The sequence below is a fragment of the Netta rufina genome (genome assembly GCF_964035555.1).
Source record: "Netta rufina genome assembly, chromosome: 26".
NCBI classification, from domain to species: Eukaryota; Metazoa; Chordata; class Aves; order Anseriformes; family Anatidae; genus Netta; species Netta rufina.
The window spans coordinates 1,489,211-1,510,634 of record NC_140150.1 but is presented as its reverse complement, the minus strand read 5'-3'; the positions used below and the strand labels follow the sequence as shown (position 1 = coordinate 1,510,634).

The 21,424-nt window shown below is 50.2% G+C and overlaps 3 protein-coding genes across 6 annotated transcripts; 2 read left to right on the top strand and 1 right to left on the bottom strand.

The window, feature by feature from the left end:
* Window positions 1-1,923: 1,923 nt before the first annotated feature.
* IRF6 (interferon regulatory factor 6) lies at window positions 1,924-5,498 on the top strand (the record flags this gene model as incomplete). Its single annotated transcript, XM_084301791.1, has 7 exons — window positions 1,924-2,097; window positions 2,770-2,974; window positions 3,426-3,548; window positions 3,654-3,800; window positions 4,101-4,493; window positions 4,882-5,000; window positions 5,277-5,498. The coding sequence occupies 7 exons, from the start codon at window positions 1,924-1,926 to the stop codon at window positions 5,496-5,498; spliced, it is 1,383 nt and encodes a 460-aa protein (XP_084157917.1).
* Window positions 5,499-6,142: 644 nt separating this feature from the next.
* Window positions 6,143-7,238, top strand: LOC311218865 (UPF0739 protein C1orf74 homolog). Its single transcript, XM_084301742.1, has one exon. The coding sequence runs from the start codon at window positions 6,169-6,171 to the stop codon at window positions 6,985-6,987; it is 819 nt and encodes a 272-aa protein (XP_084157868.1). The 5' UTR covers window positions 6,143-6,168; the 3' UTR covers window positions 6,988-7,238.
* A 346-nt stretch (window positions 7,239-7,584) lies between these two features.
* On the bottom strand, window positions 7,585-21,342 carry TRAF3IP3 (TRAF3 interacting protein 3). Of its 4 annotated transcripts, XR_014619138.1 has the most exons (17): window positions 20,848-21,156; window positions 18,505-18,819; window positions 17,576-17,690; window positions 17,134-17,185; window positions 16,911-16,935; window positions 16,630-16,659; window positions 16,326-16,421; window positions 12,650-12,721; window positions 12,242-12,382; window positions 11,507-11,644; window positions 11,202-11,337; window positions 10,521-10,604; window positions 10,382-10,441; window positions 9,705-9,853; window positions 8,285-8,560; window positions 7,918-8,093; window positions 7,789-7,815 (listed from the first exon to the last, which is right to left on the bottom strand). XR_014619138.1 is itself a non-coding variant. In XM_084301890.1 (16 exons), the coding sequence occupies exons 2-16, from the start codon at window positions 18,769-18,771 to the stop codon at window positions 8,010-8,012; spliced, it is 1,725 nt and encodes a 574-aa protein (XP_084158016.1). In that variant the 5' UTR covers window positions 18,772-18,819; window positions 21,131-21,342; the 3' UTR covers window positions 7,585-8,009. The 4 variants fall into 4 exon arrangements, 3 of the variants coding, with proteins under 3 accessions (XP_084158016.1, XP_084158015.1, XP_084158017.1); XM_084301890.1 differs by having other exon boundaries at window positions 7,585-8,093; window positions 21,131-21,342; XM_084301889.1 differs by having other exon boundaries at window positions 7,585-8,093.
* Window positions 21,343-21,424: the final 82 nt, after the last annotated feature.

Sequence of the window (21,424 nt, the reverse complement as noted above, 5' to 3'; positions counted from 1 at the left end):
CACTGTCTGTGCCCAGCAATGGGATTCAAGTTGGTTTGCTCTCTGTTATTGTGTCAACAAGCCATTGGTGATAAAAGGCCGTAAAGCATTGTAACGTCTGTTATTGATAGAGGCTGTCTGTGATCCAAGGGACAATTCAAACCCAATACAGCAGCGCCAGCGCACCGTCCATGTGACTGCGTTTATTTTGTTTGAGAGGCAGGCATTAAGTTTTCTCACTGGTGTATGGGCTTGTATTTAATCTTGGCCTTGCAAATGTGTGTGTACACAGTGTACCTTATTAGAAACAGAGGAAGCTGCTTAAAGTAAAGTGTAAAGGAGATTGTGGAACAAGCTTTAGTTAGGATCTCTTTGTTGCAAGGAGAAGTTGCTGTTTTTCCCTTAGCAAGTGAAATCAATACCTGTTGTGCTGTTTTTGGTCTCAATTCTAAGTCCAGGGTTAACCTGGACTTTGTGTCTTTGCAAACATGTTACTGAGTGTGCAATTCTGATAGGGTTTTTAACATGAATAACTAATGTGGCAGTTCCAGAAGCATGAAAAAGAGGATTCCTTTCTGATGTTTGCAGCACCTGTGAAGCAGTCTGCTAACATGCCCAGGTCCTTGACTAAGCACATTTTCAAACTATTACTTAAACGTGATTTGCAATTGATTCTGAGCATTTTCTTTGCTTAACAGATAAAATAAGTTGTGTTCAGATTAATTTTGTGTGAATACTTGCATTTAAATTGGATCTGTTGGTATTTCAACAAATAAAACCTGTTCCTAGACTAGTTCTTGGATAGTTTTTTTTAATCTCCTCCATCTCTGCTGCTAGACGCATTTTGAAACTCCCGTGGCAGTATTCAGGGCTTATGGCAAAGGATTTACTTATCCTGTAACTGCCTTATTAATGGGAAGTTTGCCATTTTTCTCATTGGTTTCAAGATTTACAAAATGAATATGCAAGTTACGCCTCCTAAGCACACGTAGCGTAAATGTGTGTCTCCCTCCCAGTCTCAAGATACCAAATGCTACCTTCTTTTGCAGGGGACAGTCATTAATTTCGTATCTGTGACTTTGTTCTGAAGAGGAAGAATGTTGTTGGTTGCAAATATAGTATCAGCATTGTACTACTTAAAAACAGTAAATTTTATCCATTAATTCCGTGGCGTGTTTTTTTTTGTTTTTGTTTTTGTTTTTGTTTTTGTTTTTTTTTTTTTTTTTTAAAGAAATTCAACAAAGTCAATATGACTTGAATTTTAGTGTCAGTGCAGACTTGAAGTTCATCTCCTCCTGGATAAACATCCTGGTTATAGGTCAGCACCTTACACTGGTGCTTGCAAGTGATTATATTGCATTCAAAAAAATCAAGAAAAAGTCATGAAATGACTTCAGGAGGAAAGTCCATCTCTGTTAAACCAGTCCCCTCCACTTCAACCAGATGGTTCCACCTATACTTCATCTGGGGCGAAAGCTTCAGATTTGGCATGTAGTTTTCTTTTCCTCAATGCAAGCCTGGCAGGATTGAAGAAAAACTAGATGAGAGATTCCTGTTTGCTAAGGGGTACGTGGAGGCTTTTGAAATTCTAATGTCTGTTCTTGCTGTGGCTTGTTTGTGGCTTTATCTCCTGCACAGCACTTACAGCTCAAGTTTGATTGGGGCTCACCCTCCCATGTGCTCAGTTAACACGAACAATGCAGGTTGTTATTCTAGAGACGTTAGCAGTGTAGGAACATCACTTCGTGATGCATTTGTAACTCCTTCTGGTAGAATGGTAGTTAGCTAAATCTGAGTTAGTGGTTTCAATGTGTAATATAACCAACGATAACAGTAGCACCACGTAGAGCACTTCATGAAGTTAACTTTTTGTATCTTTAAAGGATATGACTCTCAAGTAACCTTTTGCAGTTGGTCTGCTATTACCTCCGTCTCTTGTAGACCATGGCGTTACACCCGCGAAGAGTCCGCTTGAAGCCCTGGCTCGTGGCCCAGGTAGATAGCGGCATGTATCCGGGCCTTATCTGGCTAAATCGAGAAGCAAAGCGGTTTCAGATCCCCTGGAAGCACGCAACTCGGCACAGCCCGCAGCACGAGGAGGAGAACACCATCTTCAAGGTGAGGGAGGGAGAAGCTCGGCTGTACCACGGCTCTTACACAGAGACAAAGGGCTGAATTGTTGGCCGAGAGCTGGATAGGCGTTTCAGTAGCTGCTTCCAGGCGCATTTTGTCCTGTTTCTTTGACCTCTGAAATGCCACTTTGAGCACTTCAATGCCAAGCTTGGCACTGTGCTGGGAAGGTGTTTAGTTCTTTAACTCTTTCGGGCTGCCAAAGGCCTGACAATGTCTGGTTGAACGAACTGTGGGAGATTACTGCTGCTTGCTTCATCGACTTGGTTTACCATGTGGCAGCTGCCCTGTTCTTTGCATCAAACCCGTTATTTATTTTTATATAAATCTTAACAGGGAAAGGAAAAACATCACTCCAGCACAAAGTTTCAGTTATTGTTACTGCTGTTCTTAAAATGAACCCCTTGGGAGAAGAATATTAGCTCCTTTACTCTGAGGGATTTGACTTCCTCTGCCTTTAAGGTCCATTGCAGCCCAAACTGTTCTGTAATTGTGTGAAAAGCCATTACAGAGGGAATGCCCACTGTCATTATCAGAAGAGCTGTAGTTAAAGCTTCTGCGGGAGAAGGATTTTACAATAAATTTGTTTGTAAGCTTCATTTCTGGTAAACGCCACTCTATTGCGAGGGCTGGACTGAGCATGGTGTACTTTGTCCCCAGGCATGGGCTGTGGAAACAGGAAAGTACCAGGAAGGAGTTGATGAGCCAGACCCTGCGAAGTGGAAAGCCCAGCTCCGATGTGCTCTTAACAAAAGCCGGGAATTTAATTTGATGTATGATGGCACCAAGGAGGTGCCCATGAATCCTGTTAAAATTTATGAAGTGTGCGATATCCCGCAGTCCCAGGGATCAATCATTAATCCAGGTGAGGGCCTTGCTGACACAGTGCTGGTTACTGAGCAGGCGTTTGTCCAACGCGTGTGCCTTTCTCTCTGTGGCATTAACTCTTGAGCTGCCTTTGTGTGCTATAAAAAGGCACTTGCCATGTGTAAGCCCAGTTGCGCTTAAGTCTCGAGGACTTTGAACCATAGTATGCCTACAGTAAAATTAACAGAGCTGCACACAGTTGCATGTTTTTTGCTAAAAAATAATAATAAAAATCCAATGTTGTCAATAGTTTCTGTATCCTCAGCTTTCAGAAACCAGGTATTAACCTGAAAATAATATTGTACAGATAAAATTTTGTCTTTTTTCTTAGAAAACAGACAAAATTCTGCTATTGTGCAAAACCAATGTGAAGATAACGTTCTTTTTCAAGAATGCATTTCAGTGTTTTACACCAAATTGTCTACCTGTCACTCTGTGCTTGTTTGCAGGTTCCACTGGCTCAGCTCCATGGGACGAGAAGGATAATGATCTTGATGAGGAAGAAGAGGAAGAACTGAACCAATCTCAGCATGTCCCTATTCAAGAGACATTTCCATTTCTTAATATCAATGGTTGGTGGCATAGGCTGTAATGTAGCAGTGAAGCTACTTGCTTGTATATTGGTGCATGCTTGCAGTCGAGTCTTGGTTTAGCAAATAATTGATTCCTTTCCATAGATTCTCCAATGGCTCCAGCCAGCGCGGAAAACTGCAGCCCTGAAGCTGTGTGGCCTAAGAATGAACCTCTAGATATGGACATGCCCCCAACAGCTCTGCAGCATGACTTCTTCAGCAGCCCTGAGCTCTGGATCAGCTCTCTTCCAAGTATGTTTATGGATTTATAGTACTTCTGTCACTTAGAAGTTACAACGTTTTAAAAACCCTTTGGTTGTTTGCTTGTTAGCAAGAATATCTGACTTTTTTTTGTGTGTGTGTGTGGTTCTTTGGGGACCCATGGGTTGGACTTGATGATTCTTGAGGCCCCTTCCAACTCAGATATTCCACGATCTGTGTATAGCTGGAACATCCCTGTGATCCCTAGGTTGGGCTTTGTGGTGTGTGTCTTCTGCTGACAAAGTATGCATAGAGGTCCAGGAAAAATCCTACTGACAGTTTCTCTCTCAGTGACAGACCTAGAAATCAAGTTTGAATATCGAGGAAAGGAGACGGGACCAACGACAACTGTAAGCAACCCCCAGGGATGCAGACTTTTCTATGGAGAGCTGGGTCCTATGCCAGACCAGGAAGAGCTCTTTGGGCCTATCAGTTTGGAGCAAGTGAAGTTTCCAGGAACAGAGCAAATCACCAATGAAAGGCAAAAGATCTTCACAAGTCGGCTACTGGATGTTATGGACAGGGGACTGATCCTGGAGGTCAGTGGCCATGCCATCTATGCTGTCCGGCTCTGCCAGTGCAAGGTGTACTGGTCTGGTCCCTGTGCGCCTTCTGCTGCCACACCAAATTTGATTGAGAGGCAAAAGAAAGTCAAACTATTCTGCCTGGAAACGTTCCTAAGCGGTAGGTAGCTTCTGTGTCTGGAAGATAACGGAGCCTGGTCTGAGTACTTGGTGACACTGTTGGAAAGGGTGGTCTGCCATGGGGATCAGTCTGGATGCGTTAATTAGTTTGCACATGTGTGGAGCATGGGTAGTGGCTGCTGCTCCCCCTGACCTCAGTGGACTGTGGGGCATGTATGCATCAGAATCAAGTGCATGTGCACTTATTTAACACTGAAAAATATTGGTGGGCCTTACTTTTAAAGGAAACTTTTCTGGGTTAAAGAAATAAATTGTAATTGTTGATGTGTGAGAGGTGTAGCTAAGACTTAGGACAATACAGCGAGGTGGGACATAGAGTTTCTAACCAAAAGATGGACAACACTGCAGCATTCTGCTTTTCTTCCTAGAGCTGATTGCCCACCAGAAAGGACAAATTGAAAAACAGCCACCATATGAGATCTACTTCTGTTTTGGAGAAGAGTGGCCTGATGGAAAACCTAGGGAGAGAAAGCTGATTGTGGTTCAGGTAGGAGCTAAGGTCCTGAAGTGACATGTGGCAGACTTGCTGGGGCCACAGCATTGGCTCTGGATTGATACCCACAGAAACCAGAGAACTGTTCTTATCTGTCATGGTTATTGGCACTGAGAAACCCCAGCAGGGCTGGTGGATTTTGTGCCCTGAATTACATCAGTCTGTGTGTTTTAGGTGATTGTGGACACCATCCTGCTGGGGACTCCTGCCATGGAACGGGGATGTACTGTGTGACTGCTAGGCTAAAAAGGCTCACTATTTCTTCAACAGGTCATTCCAGTCGTGGCCCGGATGATATACGAAATGTTCTCTGGTGACTTCACGCGTTCCTTTGACAGTGGCAGTGTGCGGCTCCAGATCTCTACGCCTGACATCAAGGACAACATCGTGGCTCACTTGAAGCAGCTGTACCGCCTGCTGCAGACCCACCAGGAGGGGTGGCCGATGCAGGCCCCTGCCATGCACATGGCACAACCGCTGCCAGCACAGTGACAGGCACTTTGTCCTGCTGCAGGGTGCCCCAGGGTTTCCTACGTTGTACATATGGGGAAATGTTAGTGAGTGCCTTGCCTTAACCTGAATGAAATTTGTAAATCTGGTCTTCTGATTCACTTTCAACAGTCTCTGGTATTTCTGTTTTGGGAGCGTTTTAAATAAAGGGCATAAGGAATACCTCTAGCTTCACTGCTGTTTTTAGCTATTTGCTACATGTAAATCAGATTTTTAATTCTGTAATATTTTTTAAAAATCCACTATTGACACGCTGTATATAAACACTCAATCACTAGAGGGGGGGAGAGAAGTAATCTGTGCTTTATTAAAACTGCTTTATTAAAAGGTTTATTAAGAACGTCATCTTGTCGTCATCTTATTTCTCTTTGGCTGTAACTGAAGAGCAGCCGAGCGCTTCCTCCACCGTGATTTATCTTCTATATACGTGTATTTTATAGACGTTTTTGGAGTAAAAGCTGGGTTTTAAGTTCTCCTGCAGCCAGCGCCCCCTCAGCGCCCTCTTCCGTGTTTACGGGGTCGGGCCCTTAGGTCTGGGCCGCTCCTCCCCGCTAAGGCCGCTCCGCTCCGCCCCGGCCTGGCGTGGCGCTGGGGGCCGGCCCGGAAGCCTGGTGCCGGGAGGCGGCTGCGGGTGGCGGACCCGTTCCGGGGGATGGAGCCCCCGGAGCCCCTCCCGGCCCCGCAGCTGGTGGCGGCGGCTCGGGAGGCGCTGGGGGCCGGGAGCGGGCGGAGGCGGCGGCGGCTGCCGGCTTCCCGAGCCCTGCATCTGGCCGGGGAGGTGCTGGCGGTGGCGGCGGGGCTGAAGCCGGCGCTGCTGTACGACTGCGGCGCCGAGGGCCCCGCCGAGCTCCGGCGCTACCTGGAGCGGCTGCGGGAGGCCGGGCTGGCCCCGCACCGCCTGCACCTGCTGGGAGCCGGCGGCTCGGCGCTGCTGCTGCACCCCGGTGGTGCCCGGAGGCGGCTGGAGGCAGCGCTGCGAGCCCGGCCAGGGCCCTTCGTGGACGTGGCGGCGGCGAGGGGCAGCCCCGAGCTGTGCGGGCCGGCACAGGCCGAGGCCATCAGGGGTCACCTCGCCGCCTTGCTGGCCCACTTGGTGGCCGCCGAGGAAGCCTCCTCCGGCCCCGTCTCCTGCAGCGAGGTCGTCGCCACCGGCTGGAACCTCTGCACCGTGTTCGGGGTGCTGCTGGGCTACCCAGCTGCCTACCACTTCCCCGTGGAGGAGGGTGGTGAGAACTGCCTGGCGCTGAGGCCGCTCAGGGTGTTCACGGCACGGGCGCGTTGTCCCCGCATCCAGGACGGGCTCGGGGTGCAGATCTACTCCTTCAGCATCCCCGAGAGCCTCCGTGAGGAGCTGCGGGAGGTGCTGGACGCCTGGTGCGATGACCTGAGGGACAGTTTCCGCGCACAGAGTGACTTTGTGGACCTCTGCATTTCGAGCGAGGTGGTGTCGCTGCCGGCGGTTGCCTTATAACACGAACACACGCTGACTTTCCACCGTATGCCTCTCCTGCCTCAGGGAGCGAGGTGAGAAACCTCACCGAGAGGCTCCCGAGAGGCCCCGAGCACTGGGGGCTGCGCTGTGGCAGCTTGGGCCCCAAATGCTCAGGCCAGTTGCTGCAAGTCCGTGCACATCCCAAATCTGTGGGATCCACAGCCTGGATCCTGACTGTGCTCTGTCGGGTATATTTATTTTCTGCAAACAACTGGAGATTAATAAAAAATGATAACACCACGTTTAAAAAATACACAAAACTTTATTGTAGGCTCCATGCTGTATTTAGTACTCATACAATGTTGTCACACACCTCATAGCTGAGCCTGCACTTGAACAAGGGTTGGGTGCTGCCATAAAACTGGCCGTACAGCTCCAAAAGGGGATAAAAAACACTGTCTGTTGAATTAATGTGGCACTGACCATGAAGGAAGTGGACACAGCTGTGGGGATGCTGCCATGAGACAGGCCGCTGGTAGGCTGGAGGAATGGTGGCTGAAATCGGGCCAGGCGGGCGGGTGGTGGGGAAGCTGCTTGGGATGAGGTTCATGGGGGTGATACAGAAAGCCCCTTTGAGGACTGGTTCTTTGTCAGCATTAAGAAATGGTCTAGGGTTCTGTGTTTCCCATGCACAGAGACAATAAATGAAGGGAATTGAGTACTCCTCTAAACATATACACATGGTTCCCAAACACACGGGACAACGGGTCCCTGCTGCCCTGTCTCTCCCATTCCCCATGAGCTGTTTGAGTGTCAGTTTGAGTGGTGTTGTCCTTCAGGGCAGGAACTGGGCAGTGCAGTCTTGAGCTGAAGAAGAATAACCAGAGCAGTGAAGGGAAGGGGCAATCCCCCTGCGTTTATTGGAGCTGTGTCAGTTTGCCTGGAGTGAGCCCAGCCCAGGGTACGAACCAGGGTAAGTACAAGAGCAGCAGAAGGTGCATCGCTCGTTGCTGCTGGTGGAGCAGAAGTCAGTTCCGAACAGAAGTTGTTGAGAAGGTGCCTCACGGTTGGTAGTTTGCGAGGAAGGCAGCCATGGCCACTGCTATCACTGCCAGCAGAAGAGGGAGCCAGTTACCACACTGTCTCTGCAAAGAGAAGCAAGCATTATCAGGAAGTTGGTGGGCAGAAGAAACTTCTCATTGTTCCTAACAGACGTCATTCATCTTTAAACACTGCCCGGATAAACGGGAGAACTGTCCCAGACCCATGTAGAAACAAACAACAGGGAAGCTCTGGGACCACGTGCCGCGGGGCAGGGGCGAGGAACATCTCCCACCTTCGCTGGCTTGCTCTGGACGTGGTTGAGCTCGTCCCGGCACTGGCGCAGCCTGGTCAGGCAGGAGCGGTACTCCTCGCTCAGGGCCTCCAGCTCGGCGCGCAGCTCCTGGCACTGCAAGGGGACGTTAGCGGGGGCGTTAGCGGGAGCGAGCCCCGCGGCGCCGGGCACACCGAGACCGGCAGGGCTCCCGCAGCAGCCGTGGCTCTTCGCCCGTGCACTGGCAGCCTGGTGATGGGGGAGTTTCACTTCTGCCACCTGTGTGCCTGCATATACCTGCACGGGACAGAGCAGATTTCAGGGTTACATGGTAACGCAGGCCGTGCCCTGGGTATTCCCATCCTGTGACCTGTTTGCTTTCGCTGCCATCTTTCATGGGAGAAAACAGCAATAGCTATTTTTTTGTGTGTAGGTCAAGAGGAAGAACGGGGTATAAAATCATGGGAGGGGGTTCACTTTGCTCTGTGAGAGCAGTGGGATGCATAGGGCGGGTGCCTCGGTCACGCTGCACGTCCCCAAATCCCAGAGAACACCCTCGGTCCCAACCAGCCCCACGGTGCAAGACCCTGCCATCTCCTGGGTGCCGGCTGCCCTGCATCCCCAGCACCTGCAGCTGGTCCCTGCAGCTGGTCCCTATCGCTGGGGTTGCACTTTTACAAACTCTGTCCCCAGCTGGGGCAGGGTGATGTCTGATACCGCTGGTGCCCTCACAGGGGTTGGGCCGTAGGAAAACTCCTCCTCCTGTGCCGTTCTCAGGTCTGCTATGGAATGTTGCAAATCTTATTTTTGTAAATCCCCATTACCTAAATTGCGCTGTAAGAAATAGAGGACTGTTGGTGGCGGGTAGAGGGCGCAATTTGTGCTGTGGTTTTGAGTCCTGAAGCAGTCTCTGATACGGGAGAGACCATGCAAGAGGTCAGGAAACTCTGAGTTTTTTATGGTCAAGTTTTACATTCTTGATTTTTTATTTATTTATTTATTTATTTATTTATTTATTTATTTATTTATTTATTTATTTATTTTAGTGTTAGCAGACCCTCCGTGTTATTTGTGAACCTTTTCTTTTCCTCTGGTTCATTCGTGCTCAGGACTTCAGCTCTTAAAGCGTGGCTTTGGATTTTCCCTATTTCTCTCCCTGAACTGGGTTCACCTGCAGAGGCTCAGCCGGAGCTGCTGAAGCAGTGCCCCTGGTCACAAAGCTGCTCGGTGCCCCAGCCTTGTGCACACGTGCTGTGGGCTTTAGCTGAGGCTGGTACCAAAAGAAAAAAACAGCAAAGGTAATCCTTGGAGCAGGTTCCAGGAGCAGTCTGGAGCCCTGGCTGCCTTCAGGAGCTTTAATGCGTTGTTTTCCTGCTCGCTGCTGGGAGCTCAGTCCCTAGCGGGGTGACTCCATCCCAGCTGTGACTCAGTGCTTCCTCACCTCGTTCTCCTTTGCTGTAAGCTGGGATGTCCTTTCCTGCATCTCAGCCTTCAGGCTTTCTTCTGCCTCCTCCTCAGGGTGCTTTAACAGAGCATTTTGTGTTTCCTTGGCAGGAGTGAGAGGTGGGCTCTGCGTGGTGAAAACCTGATCTAGAAAACAGTCAGGCTTCTGATGAGAAACAGGTCCTGGCTTCCAGTTTGCTTTGTATCTTGTATACTCAGCACAGTTTAAAGATAATATTTGCTTGCTATGCACAGAGAGGAGCTGAGTTAGTTATCATAGCCTTGCCTCTCCTGCAGATGCAAGTTAATCATCTTTAGAGGAGTATTTCCAAGTAGTTGCCAGAAATGGAAGGGAAGGAGAGTTAAAATGCCTTTTATTACTTCAAGTACAGCTGTAATTGCAGTTACAAACTGGAATCTATCTATAAATCTATATATTTTTAAAAAAGTATAGCCACTGAGGTAGAATTTGCAATGAAATCCCTTTATTTTTTAAAGTACTTGCCATCATAAATACACTTGAAATTTAAAGTTAACTAACAAAATATAACCAATTTCACACAGTTTTAAAATAATCATTTATTCTAAACAAATAAAAACTGTTCCTAGAGTCACTTTTAACATGCCCACGTCCAGCTAGAGGAGTGCTAGATGGGAGTTAGAAAGTTTGCTGACCTTTCCTTTGCACCATCACTTCCTGCATTTTCCGCTCGTTGGTCTGGTTCTGCAGCAAGTCTGAGGACATAAAAAGTCACCGTCAGTGGCCACGGCACCAACGCAGGTCTTTCGTGCTGTGCTTCTTTGTGTTACTTACTGTGTAGGTGGCTGATTGTCGCCTCCAAGGATAGCTTCTGGCTTTGTAATGTTAGCTTCTGATTTTGTTCTTTTTGCAGTTTACCTGAAATAATAATAGTAAGAAAACCTGAAATAATAAGAAAATCAGGGTTGATACAGATCTCCATGTGTTTTTATGCAAGTATGGCAGATTTCCCTTTCTCCAAATGTGTAAAGCAGATATTGTTGGGTCCACTGAAATTTAATCTCTGAAGGAATGTACTTTTTAGCTATTAATTACACTTGCAGTTTTGGTAGCTTCTTCTAGTGTATCTTAAATGATGAATAAGTTAATTGAATGTGCTTTAAACTCGTTTAATTGAGACTATTGTGAAAGCTGAACTGCCACCCAACTGGTGTTCCTTAATTTTGTTTTAAAATAGCCATGAGAAACAATTACTGATCTCTGACATTCTAGGTTTCCCATTCCACTCTGTCTTCTTGGGAAGTCACTTGGCTTTCCTGAAACACCTCTAATCTGGTTGGAAGCTACGCTCGGAGCCCTTTCGGAAACCAGAGGCTCTCTGCAAGCTGAGATGCGCAATGCATTCAGACGAAGATAGTTCTGGGTGTGCTTGGCTGTCAGGATCAGGCCTTTACGAGTATCTGCTTTATATCTGCACTCCACTGAGAGGAGCGGCCCTGTCCCCCTGTGCGGTACCTTCGATGGTGCTGATGTGCTCGGCTTGGAGCTGGTTGTCCTCCTGCAAGGCGCTGGTGCGCTGCTGGAGCTCGGCGTGTTCCTGCTGCAGGTGGTCCAGGGCCTGCTGGAGCTGCTCATTCTGCGCTGCTGTGTGCTGGGGCGAGAGGAGCCTGGTGTCAGTGGGGGCACATGAGGGGGGTACCCGAATTGAGGAGGACGGAGTAATTGTGCTTCACCAAAGTGGCTTTTTTTTTTTTTTAAATTAGTTGGGAAAAGCGGGCTCGGTGGGTGATGGTGCCGTTCCCGCAGGGGAGCTGACGTACTTGCAGTTTGCTTTGCAGAACGTGGAGGTTGCTCTCCAGCTCGCTCTGCGTCTTGGTCATCTGGGTCCACTCGGCTTTGAGCGTGGTGTAGTGCACCTTCCAGAGGGCCAGGTCCTCCCTCGTCACCTCCAGGCATCTCTGGGGGAAGCGGGGACAGCGGGTGGACCTGCTGCCCGTGGGACTGTGCTGCGGGAGGCCAGGGGTCGGCCAGCCTCACGCTGCCCCAGCCTCACGCTGCTCCAACCTGTCATAACCTGGCATGGATCTGATGCTGTCGGGTGGGCAGAGGGGTTTGCTGTGGGGGCGGCTGCTGCAGGCTCACTGCTGGGCAGCACCTGCGGCTCTGAGCCTCCGTGGGGACGGGGAAGGCTGGTAGGACTTGGGACACGATTTGGTTAGTGTCCTGAAAATGCCTGCCAGCAGTTTGCTTTGATCCGCAGGATGCCTCCTGGGAAAAAAGCTGTTTGGATGTGAAATCACACCAGAGAAAGCATCTCCAGAGACCTCGTGTGCTGGATGCTGTGTGTGGCTTGTGGCTTGGTGGTCATGGCGAGGGGATGGGGTGAGGAGTGGGGCAGCAAAGGGAACACCCTCCAAACTGCTGAGCAGCGGTGTGTGTCTCCAGATGTGCTGTTCTTAATAACCCGATGTGGGGCTTACGTGAACACAGGTTGGCACTAAACTGACCTTGCTCAGTAACTTAAAAAACAATCAGGTATAAAACACGTTTCTTACCTGAGAGTTTTGCAGCTGCTGCTCTGCTTGGAGTTTGTCCTCGAGCATCTTCTGAAGAGCCTCCTTTGCCTTCTGCTCGTAGGTCTGCTTCTGGTCCTCCATCTCTATCAGGATCTTCTTCACGCACTCCTTTGAGTAACTCTTTAATGGAGGAACAGAAGTGCTCGAAGGGTCTTATCTGGCATATTCCTAATCTTGCTAAGCCTGAATGTTAGCAAATCCACAGTGTGTAAGCGCTACTGTTAATTTACTGTGAAACATTGCTTCAGCAAAGAGGAGAAATACTTTTCAGATCCATATCTAATCAGATTGCTCTGGAAACTGAGACCCGACCTAATTACATGATTCAGTATTTCATTTTCATGCCTTTCTTCACCCGTGTTTGTTTCTCAGAGAATCAGGCATTACCTGGGTGCAGGCCTGCAGCTGATTTTCAAGGGCCCTTAGTTTGCACTTCAGTTTGTCTTCATTCAGCTGACCCTGGGGAAAAACAATTGGCCCAGCGTTTGTAAATCAAAAATTATACAATACACCTCTGATGTTTTGTTAGCTTGTTTGTTCTCTGTCTCCCTTTTCTTCTATATTGTGGCTAAATTTGGTCAAAATCTTTTCAGTGCTTAGAGCTCAAATAATCCTTCACAATCCCAGAATAGGTGGGTTACGGGGGAAGGAAAACCTTTACGCATTGGAAAACCCTGCGGAGGCAGAGTGTGGGTGCCTGCAGTAGAAGAAGGAAAGATGATGAAGTGATTTCACACCAGGTGGGATGGGACTGTCGGACACACGGCCGCTGTCTGTCCTGCAGGCCGTGCTCCCCGTGCTGCTCGGTGCCTGCAGCCCCGCAGTGCCGGCTCTGCTCCTGCTGCTGGCGTTGGGAAATGGCCCGTGTCTGCCTTGCGACATCGAGCAGCTGGGCAGGGGGACGGACGGCAGTAGTGGTGATTCATTTTCCCTATTATCATCTCCTCTCAGTGTTAGTCAGACTTTTTACTTAGGTTTTGTGAAACCAGACTGCATGCAAATTCAGATAAAAATTTCTAGCAAAGGGTTCACGTAGGCTGTTTTTCCACCGCTGATACTGAGAACATCAGTATCATCTCTGCTTGCTGCTGTTTGAAGTCAGGCCTCTGAATAAGCAGCTCCTTGATGTTACGGGAAGAGCTGTCAGACCCAAGCAAAACCAGACTCTCTGGTGTCTTAGCACTGCTCAGATTTGCACAGAAGTCAGTTTACAGTCCCAAAGAATAAAGCTTCCCAGTTCAGTTAATACAACAAAACCTGAAGGCTATATCCCCTTAGAAAGTAGGTGGAATTTTGAAAAGCAATTTTAAATGTAGACTTTAATGCCTAACTTTGCTCTGCAGTGCGTTTCATTCTGCTCTCTGCAGAGGTTCGCAGGGGAGGGTGGTGGTGGTGGTGGTTCACAGCCCTTGTGCACAGATGTAAATGACTCTGCAAAGTACCAGGCAATGGAGCACCAGGCCCTTCCTACGCTTGGGAGCAGAAATGTGCTGGCAAACTCCTTTAATGAGGATACAGCTTACAAATTGGTGAAAGAACATACGGTACGGAGATTTCCCTAAATGGAACAAACTGCCTGTTGCCAGAACAGCATGTCGGAGAGGGGCGAGTGGGCTTGTGCACACGCGGGGGAGGGCGTGAGCAGTCGTGCCTCTGACCAGGAAAGTTGTGTGAGCTAATCTTGGGTGAGCCCTTGTGCCGATGATTATGGACACGAAAGGAGCTGGTTTAAAGCACCACCACTACCCCCAGGAACAGAAAACCACCCCAAACCACCCCACAGTAACAAAACCTTATTGCTACCGCTGTCAGATGGCAGTTGTTTTTTTTCCTGTCTTCTGCAGTGTCTCACGTGGTGCTGTTTTTGAACACCACCTGGGGATCCTTGCATGAGAGCCCAAGAACAAAAACGCAGTCAGAGGAGAGCACTGGGGCTGGTGTTCAAAATGCACTCTTGCAAATGCAGGATTTGAATTTACCAAAGCCCTCAAGTCTGAAGTTACCAGCCTGAGCAGCTCCAAAAACCTTTGCTTTAAAACCGTTCTGCATTTCTCTGCGGCTGTCACCCAAGTGCCATACACATCTTTAAAACTGTTCTGGGCCAGCAGCCGCAGTGGTCTGGTTGTCCTGTGACCGGTGAATTTCCCCTGATACTCCTTTCTGCTAGCCATTTTAAATAGCTGGTTTAAAGCGATAATTTTTAAGTGCTGTTTCTGGAGGACTTCCAGTTTGTCCAAACATGATGCCTGTGCTAGAAAAATGGGTCCAGAAAGTCACAGGAATGCACTGGATATGACAAAGAGCTTAAAATCGGCAGGGCTCCAAGGCATTTCCAAGAGCCAGGCTCAACTGTAGAGCTCAGAAAGGGATGCAAATGATTTAAAGGAATAATTCTCTTTAAGAAGAGCACAGCTCAGAAGTAAGTGCCATCTTAACAACCATGACTGACTTAGCTTCCTGCACCTGGCACTGTTTTTGAACCAACGAAGCAAGTTGTACAACTGATGGGGTCTGAGTGCCGGACCTGCGGTGGGACAGGCTCCAGTCTGGAGGTAAAACCACAGGGAGGAGGAACAGGGCACCCATCCCTGCAGGGTAACGATGCTCCCATCCTCCTGCACAGCATTCACTTGCTCCATCAAATGAGAAACACCCAGGAACATGAGCAACAACTCAAAAAACATCCATGTGGCCATTTCAAGACTTACTGCTGGCTGGTTGGGAAGGATTTAAAAGCTGCTGCAGCACACACGGGGCAGCCCACCCAGACACCGCTCACGCTGCTGGACCCGTCTGCACCTCCCGAGCAGCCCTTGCCCCTCCGGCCCCCTCCCGGCACAGCCCCTGCCTTCTTCCCCAGGTGGTGCAGAGCCAGCAGTGAGCTAATTCTTAGTCCTTGATGAAAGGTTGAAGGCAAGATCAGCAGCAAAGCCTCCCTTCTGCGGCAGAGATAGCAAGAAGCAAAGTGCACCCACCTGTTTCTAATCTGAGGTTTCATGGCTACTTCCTGCAGTGTGTGTCAGTGTTTTTTCCTGCTCGCATTATATTTGAAGAAGCAAGCGAAGGCGGAAGTTTCTAACCACAGTACATCTAACACATTTTTTTTACAGCATCTCATCCTATCACTTGCTTTTCTGCCCCAACAGAACCTTCAAACCACTTTTTTTTTTTTTTTTTTTTTTGATGGCACACCAAATGGTATATTAATAGTTGATTTAATAACCCAATTTAAAGCACTTCACGGGTCACCATAAAATGAGTCCTAAAATTCATCACCTTCCTCTTACCTCCTGATACAATGAGGAGGAGGGGAAGCCCTCGCTCAGTGCTGCCTGGAGGATTTTGTCTGAGCTAAAGGGAAAGGGCTCGATGCATGGCCACAGCTCAGCAGCATACCCCAGGCTGGGCAGGTTCTCCAGTTTGGAGCAGATAAAATTTTTATTTTGGCCAGGAAAATTTGGTTAAAAATGTCTAAGACTTGACTGGGAGAAAAACAAGGTGTATGGTGGTTGCTTGGATTCACTCTTTTTCTTTCTCTTTTCTTTTTTTCTTTCTCTTTTCTTTTTTTTCTTTTTCTTTTCTTTTTTCCCCTACTTAACTACTTCTACTGTCTTTTTACTTGAGCAAAGGTGGGAAAAACAAGTGCTTTAAAAAAAAAAAAAACACAACTTGGAACTTTACAGAAGAGAAGGGTTTTACACCTTCTGTTAATCTGAAAGCAAGGTAAATGCTGTTGCATTTTTTTTGTAGGGGATGATAGGGAAAAAATCAAGCAATGTAACCCCCTAACTTCTTTCTGAGTTTGTGTTCAACCTGCCCTGAAAAGGAAGTGGGGAGCAAGGAAGGGGGAAAAGCAAGCAGCTGCTTCCAGTCCAACATGGTGCCTTGTCTTCCAGGTGGCAATGTTGCTGCATTTCAGACCCGCAGCATCTCCAACCTGTAAAGCACTGCGGCCAGGCTGAGCTACAGCTTGGAAAAGGAGGCACGCGGGGTTTTTGCTGGTGCAGGCAAGCTGGTCCCTGCCATGGCAAAGCCTTCCCCAGCCCCAGCAGCCGCCTGGTACCTGCCAGGATTTTTCGGAGGCTTTCAGCAGCGTGGAGAGCAGCTCCTGCAGGATCACCATCTTCTGCTTCAGCAGCAGCTCGCGGTGCAGGGCCTCCTGCAGGGAAGCGAAGCAGGGTCAGGTGGCCCCATGGGGGCCCCTTGGGGCTCGAGGTGTCCCCAGGTCTGGCAGCTTGTCCGTGTGCTTTCTTGGCAGTGTTAACACTGGGCACGTGGCACCCCGTTGTTTAATAACAAATAATCCCATGGCTGTGCTTGCTCAAGGGCTGCTCTCCAGGGAAGCGCTTACAGCATGTGGTGCCTACCTTCAGGTAGCTGGACAGCTGTATGATTTCCTGGAAGGGAAAGGGGAAATATTTCAGTCCACGGGATTGTTTCAATTCACAAACATCTACATTTCCAGGGAAGTGGAAATTCTTTCTGCAGTTCCTTATGGCATCTTTGCCATGCAGTGTCTGGAGTAGCCGTGTCGTTATTCAGGAAACCACAGAAATTTAGCACCAGTTGGTGTTCAGGTCAGAAATTTTAGTAACTGTGTTCTTTTGCAGGAGTTCAAGTCTAGTTATTGTCCATGTGTTTTGCTTACCTTATTTAAAACCGCTGTTCCACAGCTGAAATGGAAGAAGAAAGCATGTAAATGAGGTGAAGGTGATGCAGGCTTCTGGAGCAGCCCAGGCACCAGCCTCCCCCCAGCTGGAACAGCGCGTGGATGCTCATGGAGCTCATGCAGGGAACGGGCACGGGCTGGGCCCTGCAAGGCAGCCTTGTGGGGCCTGAGAGCACAGGGCAGGAGGGGGGACGTGGCTTACTCTGTCTGCTGGCTCGAGTCTTTCACCCCTGCACTTGTGAGCGTCTGAGTTCCTGTGAAAATAAAGCAAGAGGATGTGCCCGACGCCCTGCCATGGAGGGGCCCTGGAGCTCTTTGTGTGAGTGTGTGCTGAGCTCTCCAAAAGGGCACTGTGTCTTGGGGCACCCAGCCCAGCAGGGACAAGAAGCAGAGAGCTTCTGGGCTCAGGGGGAAAGAGTAGTGTAATTCTGCAGCCTGCAGTTAGCCTGTGTGTCCAGGATAATCTGGGGCATCTGCAGGGAGCCCCCAGCACCTGCTGGGGAGCTCTGCTCACTGAGCTGAAGGCTGGCTGACAAGGAGATATTCCTAACGCCTGCAGCCTGGTGGGGATGCTCAGCCCGGGATGGCAAAACCAGGAAGGTGCTCAGCTCCTGTCCTGTGACTGCTGAGCATCCCTCACCTACCTCGGGTGTTCGTGGAGACGTGTGGCCCAAGGGTGGCTTCTGCCGAAACGTCGAGGGGGCTGCCGAGGCCGAGCGGGGAGAGCACAGGGGGGTACGCGGGGTGGCTCCACGGGCGCTGGAACAAAAGGGTGGCTTATGTCAGGATCTCTCCGAAACAGAGGGCAAGGAGATACGGCTGGGTCAGGATTTGTACCTCCAGTGGCTAGGGAAGAGCATCAAAGAGATGCTGAGAAACCAGGACTGCTTCTATGTGGACCTGCTGGTTTGGCTGCAGCAGCACCAAAACTCTTTTACCAGCAGGTGAAAGCCTGCCGGGTGGGAACAGCTCTCCGTGCCCACATGCTGCAAGGGGAGCTCGAGGGTGTGCTGGTGTCCCACCGGCACCTCGCCTTCCACTGCCTCTGCTAGCGTAAGTTCACAAAGCCCCTAGGATGAACTTGCTCTATGCCAGGGGAATTATTCATTTTGCATGGGATACAAATTTAGAAGGAAATCTGTTTGACTCTGGGGTGTTTTGCATTGTGCCTTTCTGTAAATCTTCTGACTCTCGGGGTTGCCGTTAGCTGGGCAGCACTGGGCAGGCAGCGGGGCCACAGAGTGTCCTTCTTCCTGACAAAGAAGGTGCTGGGGGAAGCCAGGTGTTCAGAGCGCAGTTTTCATGAGGGAAAAGTAATTTATGTGAGTGCAAAACTAGTCTGGCAGCTAGGACGCGGGGCTGTATTTAGAGCAATGGCAGTAACACTCCATCTGGTTCAAGTTGAGCTTGGAAAACAGGAAAGGAACGTGCTGGGAGGGAGGCATTGCTGTTTACCCGTGCCTGACTCCGCAGTGTGTAAGGAAACGTGGGGTTTTTGCGGGTGCATTCTCACTTTGCACTTTGGCTCGGTTCTGCACCAGAGGAACAGAGCTGCCCGCGGGGCTGGCGTTACCTGCAGCAGGCCGGGCAGGCTGGGGTCCCCTCGCACATGGAGGCCCCCGGGAACCCCCAGCATGGTGCTGGACAGATTCCTCCTCCGGAGGAACTCGCGTTGCCGCGGGCTCTGCGGCAGCTCCTCCGCCGTCCGCCCGGGCCTACGGCAGCTCAGCGGGTGGCTCCGCCGCCGCAAGGCCTCGCGCGTCTCGTGCCGCCGCTCGCACTTCTCCTCGTAGCTCTCGCCCGTGCGCCGCGGCCGGGCCCGCTCGGGAGGGCTGATCATGCTGGGGCTGCGCTGCTGGGCCACCACCACAGCCCTGAGGCCTCCGTCCTGCCAAAACCAAGGGACGAGACAGGATTTGAGTGAAAAACAAGCATTTCTAAGACTAAGTAAATGTGAGGTATTTGTAGGCGGACTAATTCTGGAGTTCTTATCCAATGGATGTGAGTGGTATTCGTGGAAAATGAGCTTGTATATGCTGGCGACATAAAACATCCCACTCTGGTTTTGCTCCTCAGTGGGGTGGCTGCTGACCCAGGGGATGCTTGGAGCAGAATTGCAAACAGTGAGCTCAACCTTGTGAAGTTGCCTTCACTACCAAGTAGTAGTGCTTCCCCAGCTTCCTCTGGGAGAGCTCTCTTCCCTATAAAATAAAACCCCTCTGTTTTTTAGACAAATTTTTGCATGCGTGCAGTTACATTTTTTTTAGCCAACTGAAAGAAAATGATGGAGCCACAGGAAGTACAATAGCTGCTGCTGTTTCTGTAGTAAAGTTATAAAGTGTGCCTATCTTTTGTCCTACTTTTTCAATAGCTCCAAAAATAGCCTTGCCATTGAGTAATTCACGCCTCGAGCAGTAGTGTGGTGCTTCTGAGTGGTGGCTGCCTTCCTGTGTGCAGCCTGTGGCTGTGGGGCCAGGGGTGTTTTGGGGTGCAGAACCTGGCAGTGCCCTGCAGGTCGGGGTGCCCCCACTCCCCAAAGAGCCCAGCTGCCGGGTGCTGCTGTCCTCCAGCTTTGCATGGCTGCCAGACACCCGTGCTTTCCTTTTTACAAGGCTTTGGTTGTGTTTGGACCTTTGCCTCTGCATCAGTCAAAGAGAAAGCTGAGGGATAACCACGTGCAGCATCCTGTCCTTCCTCCCTCAAGCGAGCATCTCATCCCCTCCTGCCCCTCGCCGATCAGCAGGGAAGGGGCTCGTTGTCCCTGTGCCATTCAGGGAGCGTGGCTGGGAGGGTCCTGGGCTCTGTGCCTTGTTCCTACTCAGCCTGGGGCCATGTTGTGTGTGGGGTTTTGTTCTCATGTTTAGTAAGCCATGTTAATGTAGGAAGGAGGAAAAAAAAAAACCAAAACCAAGAAAATTCATTGGTGTCACTCTGTCTCAAGCAATTAGGAAGTCATTACATCTAATGGGAGGGGAAAATGTGAGCAAGTAAAAATCCATTTACGTATGCAACACTTCCATGCTTTTTAGTCTGTGGTAAGATCTGCTCCTTCGCTCTTTTTGCTGTCGGGATGTGCTGCCATGCAGGCACGTCGCTAGTGCCTGCTGCTCGCTGTGGGGCCTGTGCTCAGCGCTGCCGGGGCTGATCCTGCTTGGGGCTCAGGAAGCTGCAGCAGCCGGCAGCACGCTGCCGCGAGCGCGCGGCCCGCCGGGGCGTGGGGCCGTGGTGCCCTGCAGCCGAGCGCTCCTGAAAGAGGAGGCGGCGCTTGCTGAGCCCTGCATTCATATCTGTTTGCATATTCCGCTCTTTGAAGCTTCAAATGGCTTCTGGAGCGTCTCTAATTTTACCTTAAGCTTACCAAAGGGTCGCACCAGTGTTGCGCTGTTTGGGTGTTTCTTACTGCCAGGCACTTTAAGATGAAGGGGTCTGGGGCCACGAGAGGCTAAGCAGCTTATCTTCGTGCAGCCTTTGTGTCCATTCCATAATGACCCCACTGTGCCCAGCTGGGCCTTTCCCCTCCGTGCTCACACTCCTGTGTCCCCTCGCCTGGTGGGCACGGCGGGGCCAGGCAAGCAGCTTCACCCCACCGAGCCACCCTGGGCACCCACCTGCACCCCACAGCACGCTGCCTGAACACCCAGCAAGCTCCACGGCTTGGGACAAAACACATATCTGCAGACAAACCTGCTCCAACCTCTTCAGGACATGATAAAAGTGTTTTTTTTTTTGATTCAGTTTTCGTAATTTTAGAAGTGGCCTAATTGCACGGTGCACCCAGGCCTTGGCCATCCGGCTTCTCCGGTGGGAAGCAGCACAGCCCCGTGCCCAGCCCACCCGGCCATCCCACCGATGGGTTAACCCAAAATGGGCTTTAAAGCAAGGTAAAGCTTAAAGAAATGCGCGGTCCATTACTCACCCCAAGCTGAGCAAGCTGTTGAGGCCTTCTTGACAAGCTAATACTTTATTTCCTTCTTCTGTTACCCCAAATAACCCTCTCTAATTAACAAACGTGTCCTCTATCTCTGCTTTCCAAGTTGTTAACGTTTCTTGCTTCAAGGGAAACAAACAAAAAAATTGTTTCTTGCCGGTTCATGTTACAGCCTCCCCGTGTCAATCATGTAGGCTGAGAGCGGGTGAAAAAAAGTGGAAAAAAGGTGCTCGGCGCTGAGCAGGGCAGCTCCGGTGCCGCGGGCACTTACCCGGCTCCTACTCAGCCACCGCAGAGCAGCGGGGCGAGTGCGGGGCTGTGGGGTGCAAATGCACTGCCGCTGTCATCGTGGTACTAGCAACTTCAGGGTGCTGCTCCCTCGCCCTTTTTCTTTCTGTCAAACAGGAAACGTTGAAGCCGCAGCCCCGGTTCCTGTCCTGCTGGCGGGCGGGGAGGCCGGGGGTGCGCGCGCCCGGCACGGGGAGACCGGGTTATCTTGGGGTGCCAAAGGCTGCGGCTTCCCTCCACGCAGAGGCAGTGGCTATCTCTTGGGCCATCTCCCTTT